This window comes from Arctopsyche grandis, chromosome 8, assembly GCF_051622035.1.
Source record: "Arctopsyche grandis isolate Sample6627 chromosome 8, ASM5162203v2, whole genome shotgun sequence".
NCBI lineage: Eukaryota > Metazoa > Arthropoda > Insecta > Trichoptera > Hydropsychidae > Arctopsyche > Arctopsyche grandis.
Genome location: NC_135362.1, coordinates 29,789,055 through 29,802,812, shown reverse-complemented (window position 1 = coordinate 29,802,812; position 13,758 = coordinate 29,789,055). Strand labels below are relative to the sequence as shown.

The window sequence follows — 13,758 nt, the reverse complement described above, 5'->3', positions numbered from 1 at the left end:
TATACTAATGCTAATAAAATCAAAGTGCGGCCGATTTAAGTTGCACACAGGCGGCTGAACTCCAAGGCGCGGCCCTGTTCGGAACGAAACCTCGAAGTTAACTTAGAAAAAATTAGCTTACCAACTCTAAATAAAAATAAAATGACAGTTGAAAATATGTTTTGAATGTGATTTCATAATAATTCCAGAATATAATCAATACAACAAACACAATCCTCACAACAGCATAGAAAAATGTCGAAGCCATTAATAAAATGCGTGGTGGTAGGAGATGGTGCAGTCGGCAAAACGTCAATGTTGATGAGTTATGCTAATAATAAATTTCCAGTAGAATACGTCCCGACCGTATTTGACACCTATGTAGCAGTGGTGCTTATTAGAGGAGAACCACACGATTTGAGCTTATTTGATACAGCAGGTATTATCATATTCAATTAAATTTATACTGAATAAAATATTTAAATTATATTTATATTCCAGGACAGGAAGAATACGATAGGTTGAGGCCGTTGAGTTATCCAAACACTAACGTGTTTCTGGTCTGTTTTAGTGTTGTTTATCCAGATTCGTTTGCAAATGTTAAATTTAAAGTAAGCATTCATATACATACATATATTATAGGCGTGGAAATTATCAATAATTTGAATACAAATATTTTAATTTCTTATTCTGTGGTGCAGTGGGTGCCAGAGATCGCTCATTTCAATAAAAAACCTCAGTTTTTATTGGTCGGCACTCGGATAGATCAAAGGGACGATACAGAAATTATCAATAAATTACAGAAACAAAATCAGAGAGTTATTCAGCCTAAGCAAGGGGAAAAGTTGGCTAAAGAACTGGAAGCCGTTAAATATGTTGAATGTTCGGCTCTAACACGGGTCAGTTTTATTTCATAATATGTATTTTTAACTGATGTATTTAATAAAAATATTGAAATGTATTCTTTTTTCGATTTTAGGAAGGTTTAAATAACGTATTTGCCGAAGCAATCATGGCCACTTTTATGATATCGAAAAGAACTAAAAAGTTATGCAGTGTTATGTGACCTTTTCTTTTTAATGTATTATTAAATTTAATATATTTATATACACAAAAATTCACTTGTATACAATTAAGTTATTAAAATTATTGAATTTGAACTGAAATTCTTTTTAATTTATGACAATTTTATTAGAAATGTTTGATTTTCTTATATGAATTAATTTTTTACACAAATATCGTTTACATTATAAATCAAAACTAAAAGTGTTTTGAATTACATAAATTAAAATATCATGTATGATTACAATTAATTATAGGATATCGTCTACAAAAATGTTAAAATATGAAGAAGAAAATCCAACGATCGATTACAATGAAGAAATAACAATAAACAATCACAATCGATCGATTTCAACAAATTTTAACAATTTAATAGTAAATCATTTATAAGTTATTACTTATCACAGATATGGAAGTACACAATTCAAAATCAACAAAAATATATAGTATGTACTTTTTACTTTTAAGTAAAAGTATCAGAAAAGTATAAAAGAATTAAACGTTTTATCATCTGGGTTTTTTATCGTCTGGATCACTTATCAGGTGGACATTTGGTCGGGTGGATCTTCTTTCGTGGCACCTTTATCGTTGGATCTTATATCATTGGACCTTACGTCGTGGATCCCAAATTATAATGACCTCTATCGGTAGAACTCGGCAATGCTAAGCTTCCAAGACATCCACCTAGATGTGAACCGAGAGCAGCCGAAGGTTTTTCTCAGAAAATAGCTTTCTGTACTATAACATGCGAGCTATTGACGATTTTAAACAATCTTAAAATTGTTGATAATTTTTCCTAATTCATGAAGTTTCGCAGGACAGCACTTTGTAACGATTACTCTTTTTTTCTTCTAAATCTTTGAATTTTTTAATAAAAAGCCTTTCGGTGTTTTCTCTTATTATCTCGTGTAGATGCTTTCTAATATAAATAAAGAATGAAAATAAGTAGAAAATTGGAGTTCCACAATACGCTTATTTATTATTGATTATTTTTTTAAAGTGCAATTCATGCAAACTTTATTTTACTAAAATGAAAGAAGAGATCCTAAAGTTTCATATCACATAAATTTTATTCGTCTAAAATAAGTACAGTACGCTTAAAAACATTAATTTGTTCAAAAAAGTAAAGAAAATCTGAGTGAAAATAGTAGGGTTTGTTGACAGGTCGAACATGTAAAATAAAATTTTAAAATGTATGTATGTGCATCGCTTCTAAGCAATTCACAAACAGCTCTGAACTCTCTGCCGTACAATTACGCTGAAAAGGAACATAGGACAAACACTATACTGCTAGGCTTTTTATTCTCATTTATATTATTGAATTCGAATAAACCTAAAATCAAATAACTTGCTTTAATATATTTGTAACAATTTTAAAACACGTCGGAAAAACCTCACTTACATAAATCTTTATTTTCAAAGCTGAAAAACATACAAAAAAGGTTAAGTATTTTGTGGGTAGCTTTCTTTATGAGCTTCTGTCGTGGTCACATTTTTCTATCTAGATTTTCATTTGCAGTTTTATCGAGTGGCAGATTTACTTCGCTAGGAGCCGAAGGCATTACAAAAAATGGGTCTTCTCTACCGAATGAAGAAGAAAGTCGTATTTAATGCATTTTCGAAAATGCGGACGTGCTCGCATAAACCCTCCATTGACTTTTATTATCGGCTGCGATATTTTGAGAAAATACTGCAGCTTTATATACATAGTTGCCATGGTTTAAATCACATTGTGAGAGGTTTCCCTTAGCTGATGCATTAACGAACGCAAAATACACTGATCTAATAGTAAATTTCAACTATCCTTAAGACTGAAAATTTTATATACATAACTTGTAGTCCAATTAATTATAAATATATATGTTAGCATCTTTAATCCACAAGGAATTTCTAATGTTGATTAGAAAAATAATACGATAAGATAAAATAAAATATTTTAAACTATCATTTTACACGTTTTTAACTACATATCAACCATGGCGAGATAAACTGACATCAGACCCGACAATCTTTCTATAGTTCATCACATATTAGGCAGTTAATTGTAAGGTATATATAATACATATATTAAGTGCAAAATAAATGAAGCAATCAATTACAATAATAAAATATATTTATGTAACTATTATATAATATTATATTATATTAACATGTGTTGATAACACTAAATATTAAAATATTTCATGTATTGTAGAATTACTTTACAATTATGGGCCCAGTATATATAATTTGGTTTTATCTACAATGTAATGGCAATGATTAATAAAGGAGATGATTTAACACACCCGAACTATAATTTGGGGAAATAACGGGATAGCAGGTATAGCTTCGGTCCGCATAGATTTATGTCTTTTATGTTATATTATCTTTGCGACTGACATTGCCATTGACTTTAAGGACGTTGAGTATTGATTGGTCATCGAAAGAACAATTTCCTAGATGTGGGATTGGGGGTAAAAACCAGAGAAATGTTATAATAATAGAAGTGGCTTTAGGCGTCATATTGTTGTCAAGTGACGATTATCCACAGACAATCTTAAATAATTTTAGCATCAGTTGTATTTGATGCTTGGTGCTCGACGTATGTCCGATAAAAACTGATCTGTTCGTTTATATTACTCGTAAGATGGGCAAGCATCGTTAAAAATTGCACAGTGCATTCAAAAACACACAATAAACAACATGGGATATATTTTTATAAGTAAATTGATCCGATTGTATTCCGTGCGTTGTAGCGTATTTATAGAGACGTGCCGCGTAATATTGACAACAATTATTTATTCGAAAGGGCTATTCTATTATTATAACATTTCTCTGATAAAAACACTATTTCTTCATGGATGAACTTGAAAACGTTCAGTCTCTCTTGTCATCTGGTCCTGTTCAGAACTAAATGTTTTGGTTTTCTGTCTGTTTTTCTGGTTAATTTTAACTGTGATTAAAATTGTCAACACTAGACCCCGAATTAATATGATTTATAAAAATGCTGATTAAATTTAAGTTTGCACTCCTAGGCGCGGCCCTGTTCGGAGAGCAGCCTCGAAACTTAAAAAAATAGCTTAACAACTCTAAATAAAAATAAAATGATAGTAAAAAATATGTTTTGAGTGTGTAAGTTTGAACGCAACCTCGAAGTTAACTTAGAAAAAATAGCTTAGCAACTCTAAAGGTCTGACCGCACTATGCGTCTGCGACACGAACGGCAGCGTGCGGCCAAATATTGTTTGTATGAAATTGTATGAGATATAACGCACTACGCGTCACGCGACAGAGTTTCCTTTTGTATCAACTTTGCCGTGTTGTGTCGTGCTGCAGCAGTCGACGGCCGTATAGTGCGGTCAGACCTTGAATAAAAATAAAATGATAGTTAAAAATATGTTTTGAATGTGATTTCATAATAATTCCAGAATATAATCAACACAACAAACACAATCCTCACAACAGCATAGAAAAATGTCGAAGCCATTAATAAAATGCGTGGTGGTAGGAGATGGTGCAGTCGGCAAAACGACAATGTTGATGAGTTATGCTAATAATAAATTTCCAGAAGAATACATCCCGACCATGTTTGACAGCTATGTAACAATGGTGCTTATTGGAGGAGAGCCACACGATTTCAGCTTATTCGATACAGCAGGTATTATCATATTCGATTCAATGTACTGAATAAAATATTTAAATTATATTTATATTCCAGGACAGGAAGATTTCGATAGGTTACGGCCATTGAGTTATCCAAACACTAACGTGTTTCTGGTCTGTTTTAGTGTTGTTCATCCAGATTCGTTTGACAATGTTAAATTTAAAGTAAGCATTCGTATACATATGTTATAAACATACTTATATTATAGGCGTGAACATTATCAATAATGTGAATACAAATATTTTAATTTCTTATTCTTTGGTGCAGTGGGTGCCAGAGATCGCTCATTTCAATAAGAAAACTCCGTTTTTATTGGTCGGCACTCGGATAGATCAAAGGGACGATCCAAAAATTATCAATGAATTAGGGAATATAAAAGAGAAAGTTATTCAGCCTGAAGAAGGGGAAAAGTTGGCTAAAGAACTGAAATCCGTTAAATATGTTGAATGTTCGGCTCTGACACGGGTCAGTTTTATTTTATAATATGTATGTTTAAATGATGTATTTTTTATAAAAATATTGAAATGTATTTTTTTTTTTCGATTTTAGGAAGGTCTAAATGACGTATTTGACGAAGCAATCATGGCCACTTTTATCAAACGGAAAAGCACTAAAAATTTATGCAGTGTTATGTGACCTTTTCTTTTTAATGTATTATTGAATTTTTGATATATTTATATACTCAAAAATTCAATTGTATACAATTAAGTTAATAAAATTATTGAATTTGAACTGAAATTCTTTTTAATTTATGACAATTTTACTAGAAATGTTTTGATTTTCTAATATGAATTATTTTTTTACACAAATATCGATTGCATTACAAATCAAAACTAAAAATGTTTTGAATTACATAAATTAAAATATCATGTATGATTACAATAAATTATAGGATAGCGTCTACAAAACTTTCTTATACGTAGTTCGCTTTGTTAAAATATGAAGAAGAAAATCCAACGATCGATTACAATGAAGAAATAACAATAAACAATCACATTTTGGTTGATCGATTTCAACAAATTTTAACAATTTCATAGTAAATCATTTATAAATTATTATTTATCACAGATATGGAAGTACACAATTCAAAATCAACAAAAATATATAGTATGTACTTTTTACTTTTAAGTAAAAGTATCAGAAAAGTATAAAAGTATTAAACGTTTTATCATCTGGGTTTTTTATCGTCTGGATCACTTATCAGGTGGACATTTGGTCGGGTGGATCTTCTTTCGTGGAACCTTTATCGCTGGATCTTATATCATTGGACCTTACGTCGTGGATCCCAAATTATAATGACCTCTATCGGTAGAACTCGGCAATACTAAGCTTCCAAGACATCCACCTAGATGTGAACCGAGAGCAGCCGAAGGTTTTTCCCAGAAAATAGCTTTCTGTACTATAACATGCGAGTTATTGACGATTTTAAACAATCTTAAAATTGTTGATAATTTTTCCTAATTCATGAAGTTTCGCAGGACAGCACTTTGTAACGATTACTCTTTTTTTTCTTCTAAATCTTTGAATTTTTTAATAAAAAGCCTTTCGGTGTTTTCTCTTATTATCTCGTGTAGATGCTTTCCGGTTCATAGACATGACAGAATCCTCAGATACTGGAATATAAATAAAGAATGAAAATAAGTAGAAAATTGCAGTTCCACAGTACGCTTAATTATTATTGATTATTTTTTTAAATTGCAATTCATGCAAACTTTATTTTACTAAAATGAAAGTAGAGATCCTAAAGTTTCATATCACATAAATTTTATTCGTCTAAAATAAGTACAATACGCTTAAAAACATCAATTTGTTCAAAAAAGTAAAGAAAATCTGAGTGAAAATAGTTATGAATGTATGTGCATCGCTTCTAAGCAATTCACGAACAGCTCTGAACTCTCTGCCGTACAATTACACTGAAAAGGAACATAGGACAAACAATATACTGCTAGGCTTTTTATTCTCATTTATATTATTGAATTCGAATAAACCTAAAATCAAATAACTTGCTTTAATATATTTGTAACAATTTTAAAACACGTCGGAAAAACCTCACTTACATAAATATTTATTTTCAAAGCTGAAAAACATACAAAAAGGTTTATTATTTTATTTGGATTTTTCTTTGTGAGCTTCTTTCGTGGTCACATTTATCTAGATTTTCATTTGCAGTTTTATCGAGTGGCAGATTTACTTTGCTAGGAGCCGAAGGCATTACAAAAAAGGGGTCTTCTCTACCGAAAAGAGACGAAAGTCGTCTTTAATGCATTTTCGAAAATGCGTACGTGCTCGCATAAAGCCTCCATTGACTTTTATTATCGGCTGCGATATTTTGAGAAAATACTAAAAGTAAAACATTATTTGCATACCAGGTTCAAGCCCAAGTATAAATAAGTTATGGCCGATAAGTACAAATATGGAGCTTTTCGGAAATCTGATGCGTTTAGTAAAATAACGAACGCTTTTTTTTTTCAGAAAGTGATTCAATTATCCAGTTTTAAATGAATATGTATATTGATGAATATGTATATTAATGCCCTTAAACTTAAACTTCGTTTGTGCGTCTGTTTAAAAGCACACTGTACGAATTTCATCAATATAAATATTTAACAACGCCAACAATTAAACAGGTAAATTCATTTTATACTGGAGAAGCTGCAGCTTTATATAGTTGCCATGGTTTAAATCACATTGTGAGAGGTTTCCCTTAGCTGATGCATTAACGAACGCAAAATACACTGATCTGATAGTAAATTTCAACTATCCTTAAGATTGAAAATTTTATACACATAACTTATAGTCCAATTAATTATAAATATATATGATAATATCTTTAATCCACAAGGAATTTCTAATATTGATTAGACAAATAATACGATAAGATAAAATAAAATATTTTAAACTATCATTTTACACGTTTTAACTACATAGCACAACGTGATCAACCAGCATCAGTCCCGACAATCTTTCTATAATTCATCACATATTGGGCAGTTAATTGTAAGAGTATATACATATAATACATAGATTAAGTGTAAAATAAATTAAGTAATCAAACCATTGATGTATAATACACTAGATGGGCCCTGACGTGTGATTTTGGTCGGAGATCTTGTCTTCACTAACTGAGGGGTGCGGGGGGTTTAAGTAGCGGGGAAGTTGGGGAAAAAAACGTTTTTTTCCCTACGACGCAGCGGTACCTACCTACCTACTGAGAGAAACTGTGCATGCGCCAAAAAGGAGACCAGTATATAGCGTGAGGGCGGATCTAGTGTATTATACATCAATGAATCAAACACAATAATAAAATATATTGATGTAACTATTATATAATATTATATTATATTAACATGTGTTATACTAAATATTAAAATATTTCATGTATTGTACATAGAATTACTTATGGGCCCAGAATATATTATTTGGTTTTATCTACAATGTAAAGGCAATGATTAGAGATAGCGAGTTGGAAATTTCCACACAATTGTATAGCTATTTTTTAATTAAAAGTTGCTGGAATTCATTAAAATTGCAAGTTAATTCTTTGGAATCGGGGCCGCGCCCACCATACGTACAAATGTGATTCGATTGTCTTGTTGTATACTTGTGGATTACTGTTGCAAGTTACAACCTGTAACACACCTGAACTATAATTCGGGGAAATAACGGGATAGCAGGTATACATAGCTTCGATCCACATAGAGTTATGTCTTTTATGTTATATTATCTTTGCGACTGACATTGCCATTGACTAAGGATGTTGAGTATTGATTGGTAATCGAAAGAAAAATTTCCTAGATGTGGGATTGGGGGGTGAAAACCAGAGAAATGTTATAATAATAGAAGTGGCTTTAGGCGTCATATTGTTGTCAAGTGACGATTATCCACAGACAATCCTAAATAATTTTAGCATCAGTTGTATTTGATGCTTGGTGCTCGACGTATGTCCGATAAAAACTGATCTGTTCGTTTATATTACTCGTAAGATGGGCAAGCATCGTTAAAAATTGCACAGTGCATTCAAAAACACACAATAAACAACATGGGATATATTTTTATAAGTAAATTGATCCGATTGTATTCCGTGCGTTGTAGCGTATTTATAGAGACGTGCCGCGTAATATTGACAACAATTATTTATTCGAAAGGGCTATTCTATTATTATAACATTTCTCTGATAAAAACACTATTTCTTCATGGATGAACTTGAAAACGTTCAGTCTCTCTTGTCATCTGGTCCTGTTCAGAACTAAATGTTTTGGTTTTCTGTCTGTTTTTCTGGTTAATTTTAACTGTGATTAAAATTGTCAACACTAGACCCCGAATTAATATGATTTATAAAAATGCTGATTAAATTTAAGTTTGCACTCCTAGGCGCGGCCCTGTTCGGAGAGCAACCTCGAACTTAAAAAAAAAGCTTAACAACTCTAAATAAAAATAAAATAAAAGTAAAAAATATGTTTTGAGTGTGATTTCATAATGATTCCAGAATATAATCAACACAAAAAACACAATCCCTCACAACACCGTGGAAAAATGGCGAATAAAACAATAAAATGTGTGATAGTAGGAGATGGTGCAGTCGGCAAAACGGCACTGGTGATGAGTTATGCTAATAATGAATTTCCAGTAGACTGCGTCCCGCGGGGCTTTGACAACTGTAAAGTAGTGGTGAATATTGGACAAGAACCTCACGATATTTGCTTATTCGATACAGCAGGTATTATCATATTCAATTAAATTTATACTGAATAAAATATTTAAATTATATTTATATTCCAGGACAGGAAGATTACGATAGGATGAGGCCATTGACTTATCCAAACACTAACGTGTTTCTGGTCTGTTTTAGTGTCGTTTATCGAGAATCGTTTGAAAATGTTAAATTTAAAGTAAGCATTCCCATACATGCAAATATTATAGACGTGCAAAATTATCAATAGTTTTAATTCAAATATTTTAATTTCTTATTCTGTGGTGCAGTGGGTGCCAGAGATCGCTCATTTCAATAAGAAAACTCCGTTTTTATTGGTCGGCACTCAGATAGATCAAAGGGACGATCCAAAAATTATCAATGAATTAGGGAAAATAAGAGAGAAAGTTATTCAGCCTGAAGAAGGGGAAAAGTTGGCTAAAGAACTGAAAGCCGTTAAATATGTTGAATGTTCGGCTCTGACACGGGTCAGTTTTATTTCATAATATGTATTTTTAAATGATGTATTTAATAAAAATATTGAAATGTATTCTTTTTTCGATTTTAGGAAGGTTTAAATAACGTATTTGCCGAAGCAATCATGGCCACTTTTATGATATCGAAAAGAACTAAAAAGTTATGCAGTGTTATGTGACCTTTTCTTTTTAATGTATTATTAAATTTAATATATTTATATTCACAAAAATTCACTTGTATACAATTACGTTATTAAAATTATTGAATTTGAACTGAAATTCTTTTTAATTTATGACAATTTTACTAGAAATGTTTGATTTTCTTATATGAATTAATTTTTTACACAAATATCGATTACATTATAAATCAAAACTAAAAGTGTTTTAAATTACATATATTAAAATATCATGTATGATTACAATAAATTATAGAATAGCGTCTACAAAAATGTTAAAATATGAAGAAGAAAATCCAACAATCGATTACAATGAAGAAATAACAATAAACTATCACAATTGATCGATTTCAACAAATTTTAACAATTTCATAGTAAATCATTTATTAATTATTACTTATCACAGATATGGAATTACACGATTCACAATCTACAAAAATATATAGTATTGTTACGTACGCCGTGGATTGAGCGAATTGTACTTAGACCAACGGATATCTGTTATCGGTTAACTAAATGCATGCACTTACTTCCAAAGATTATATCTGGACTCTAAGTGCATTTAGGCTAAACATTGACCGTTATTAGTTATTTCTCAGAATCGGTACGGGAAGATCCAATGTCTTGGAAATACATATCCGAATACGTGACTATACAACAGGTAAACAGATTAGGCGTCCTGAGAGATCTACCCTTTATAAGGCGGTACGTAGGCGATATAATTCATTCTGGACGGAGCAGTGACAGTGTGTGTAACTCCTTAATCATCAATAAATGCTGTGAAACGACTGTTGGCCTTTTCTTGGATCCTCCACCCACCCCTACGCAACAGTATGTACAATTTTCTTTAAAAAAAAAAAAGTTTTAAAAGTATTAGAGTTATGCTTATAGTATTAGAGTTATGCTTATAAACGTTTTATCATCTGGGTTTTTTATCGTCTGGATCACTTATCAGGTGGACATTTGGTCGGGTGGATCTTCTTTCGTGGAACCTTTATCGCTGGATCTTATATCATTGGACCTTCTTATATCATTGGAGCAGCCGAAGGTTTTTCCCAGAAAATAGCTTTCTGTACGAGTTATTGACGATTTTAAACAATCTTAAAATTGTTGAAGGTTTATTATTTTATTTGGATTTTTCTTTGTGAGCTTCTTTCGTGGTCACATTTTTCTATCTAGATTTTCATTTGCAGTTTTATCGAGTGGCAGATTTACTTCGCTAGGAGCCGAAGGCATTACAAAAAAGGGGTCTTCTCTACCGAATGAAGAAGAAAGTCGTCTTTAATGCATTTTCGAAAATGCGCACGTGCTCGCATAAACCCTCCATTGACATTTATTATCGGCTGCGATATTTTGAGAAAATACTAAAAGTAAAACATTATTTGCATACCAAGTTCAAGCCCAAGTATAAATAGACCGGTGTGACGCTTTGGGGTAACCTGTCAGGTCACACTGGTCATTTTATTGTTGTTATTATTTTAAAATAATAAATAAATAAAAATAAAGGTATGGCCGATATGTACAAATATGGCAAAAAAGCACACTGTACAAATTTCATCAATATAAATATTTAAGAACGCCAAAAATTAAACAGGTAAATTTATTTTAAACTGGAGAAGCTGCAGCTTTATACATATACATAGTTGCCATGGTTTGAATCACATAGTGAATGGTTTCCCTTAGCTGATGCATTAACGAACGCAAAATACACTGATCTAATAGTAAATTTCAACCATCCGTAAAATTGAAAATTTTATATACATAACTTATATTTATTTTTTTATTTTTATTTATATATATTTTAGCTATCAAGCTAATTTAAAAAAAAAAATACATCTTAATTATTATACTTAACTCTAAAATTTATAATTAACTTATATGTACTGTCCCTCACAGAGGTGTCTCTTCGCACCTCGCAGGAATGCATCCATGTTTTTAGCAGACCTGACGCACTCAGGGAGGGCATTATACATGAGCACACCCCTGTGAAAAACACCCCCAGCCGTCTTATTCTTTCTTACTCTACTTACAACTAGTTTGTCCTTATTTCTAGTATAAAAACTATGTTTATCTCTATTCCTTATTATATAATCATCAAAATACTTAGGTAATAACTTATGATCTAACTTATAAACAAAAGACAATGTACTAATATTTAGACTAATTCTAATACTCATCCATCCTAATTCATCTAACATACTTCCAATACTCTTAAATCTACTCACATTCAAAATAGCTCTCATAGCTTTATTCTGTATTTTTTGCATTTTTTCTAAATCTTGGCCACTAAACAAATTAAGCACAGTGGCACAATAAACCACATGTGGCAAGACAATTGAATTAAACACTAAAATTTTACTTTTTTTACTTAAAATATTTCTTAATCTACATAATACACCAACTTTTCTAGCCATTTTTTTTATTATATAGTCAGCGTGCATTTTAAAATTTAGTCCTGAATCTATGTATACACCTAAGTATTTTATATTTTCAACTTTTTCAATTAACTTATCATCAATTCTAATTTCATTCAATATATTTTTATTTTTACCATTCAACCACATCATTTTTGTTTTATTCACATTCAACTTTAATTTATTTTCACACAACCAGTCATTCACATAATTTAATTCTATATTTAAAATCTCAGACATTACATCAACATTCTTTCCAATTATATATATCAATGTATCATCTGCAAACAAATGTATTTTACACATCTTAATTACCTTAACAATATCGTTTATATATAATATAAATAATAAGGGTCCCAATTTGGACCCTTGCGGCACTCCATGAGGTGTTACAAATTCAGAGGATAACACCTTATCAATTTTTACTCTTTGCCTTCTATTATTTAAGTATGATTGAAGCCACTTTAATACTATACCATTTATTCCTAACTTATATAATTTTTGTAATAAAATATTCCTATCTACTGTCTCGAACGCTCGCTTAAAATCTAGAAAAACTGCTCCAACAACCATGCTAGATTCATCCATCGTCTCCATCCAATCAGAAACCACCAATTGGATAGCGGTTTCTGTTGAATGTTTCACTCTAAATCCAGACTGTTCCACAACCAAACAATCATTTATACTAATGAACTCTTTCAATTGAATCATAACGATTTCCTCCAGCATCTTCTCAACAATTGGTAACATATTGATGGGCCTCATTTCACTGGCTTTATGGCTTATAGTCCAATTAATTATAAATATATATGTTAGCATTTTTAATCCACAAGATAATATTGATTAGACAAATAATACGATAAGATCCACTATCATTTTTCACTTTTTTAACTACATATCATATATATGTACGTGATCAACCGGCATCAGACTTGGCATCATCTTTCTATAGTTCATCACATATTGGCCAGTTAATTGTAAGAGTATATATAATACATGTATTAAGTGTAAAATAAATGAAGCAATCATTTATTATATAATATTATATTATATTAACATGTTTTATACTAAATATTAAAATATTTCATGTATTGTAGAATTACTTTACTATTATGGGCCCAGTATATATAATTTGGTTTTATCTACAATGTAAAGGCAATGATTGGAGATAGCGAGTTGGCAATTTCCACACAATTGTATAGCTATTTTTTAATTAAAAGTTGCTGGAATTCATTAAAATTGCAAGTTAATTCTTTGGAATCGGGGCCGCGCCCACCATACGTACAAATGTGTGTAACACACACAGGCGGCTGAAATA

At 31.0% G+C, this 13,758-nt stretch overlaps 3 protein-coding genes across 3 annotated transcripts; all 3 read left to right on the top strand.

The window, feature by feature from the left end:
* The first annotated feature begins 234 nt into the window (after positions 1 to 234).
* On the top strand, positions 235 to 1,045 carry LOC143915929 (cdc42 homolog). Its single transcript, XM_077436748.1, has 4 exons — positions 235 to 418; positions 481 to 590; positions 681 to 878; positions 959 to 1,045. The coding sequence occupies exons 1-4, from the start codon at positions 235 to 237 to the stop codon at positions 1,043 to 1,045; spliced, it is 579 nt and encodes a 192-aa protein (XP_077292874.1).
* Positions 1,046 to 4,494: 3,449 nt separating this feature from the next.
* On the top strand, positions 4,495 to 5,320 carry LOC143915928 (cell division control protein 42 homolog). Its single transcript, XM_077436746.1, has 4 exons — positions 4,495 to 4,678; positions 4,739 to 4,848; positions 4,952 to 5,149; positions 5,234 to 5,320. Exons 1-4 carry the CDS (start codon positions 4,495 to 4,497, stop codon positions 5,318 to 5,320), a joined length of 579 nt encoding a protein of 192 aa, XP_077292872.1.
* A 3,897-nt stretch (positions 5,321 to 9,217) lies between these two features.
* On the top strand, positions 9,218 to 10,029 carry LOC143916105 (cdc42 homolog). The gene is made up of 4 exons (XM_077437018.1): positions 9,218 to 9,401; positions 9,464 to 9,573; positions 9,665 to 9,862; positions 9,943 to 10,029. Exons 1-4 carry the CDS (start codon positions 9,218 to 9,220, stop codon positions 10,027 to 10,029), a joined length of 579 nt encoding a protein of 192 aa, XP_077293144.1.
* The last annotated feature ends 3,729 nt before the right edge of the window (positions 10,030 to 13,758 follow it).

Coding starts and splice junctions, on each gene's coding strand:
- LOC143915929 (XM_077436748.1), top strand. CDS start 235: ATGTCGAAGCCATTAATAAAATGCGTGGTGGTAGGAGATGGTGCAGTC. Junction 591..680: donor TTGCAAATGTTAAATTTAAA/GTAAGCATTCAT, acceptor TCTGTGGTGCAG/TGGGTGCCAGAGATCGCTCA. Junction 879..958: donor AATGTTCGGCTCTAACACGG/GTCAGTTTTATT, acceptor TTTCGATTTTAG/GAAGGTTTAAATAACGTATT.
- LOC143915928 (XM_077436746.1), top strand. CDS start 4,495: ATGTCGAAGCCATTAATAAAATGCGTGGTGGTAGGAGATGGTGCAGTC. Junction 4,849..4,951: donor TTGACAATGTTAAATTTAAA/GTAAGCATTCGT, acceptor TCTTTGGTGCAG/TGGGTGCCAGAGATCGCTCA. Junction 5,150..5,233: donor AATGTTCGGCTCTGACACGG/GTCAGTTTTATT, acceptor TTTCGATTTTAG/GAAGGTCTAAATGACGTATT.
- LOC143916105 (XM_077437018.1), top strand. CDS start 9,218: ATGGCGAATAAAACAATAAAATGTGTGATAGTAGGAGATGGTGCAGTC. Junction 9,402..9,463: donor TTGCTTATTCGATACAGCAG/GTATTATCATAT, acceptor TTTATATTCCAG/GACAGGAAGATTACGATAGG. Junction 9,574..9,664: donor TTGAAAATGTTAAATTTAAA/GTAAGCATTCCC, acceptor TCTGTGGTGCAG/TGGGTGCCAGAGATCGCTCA.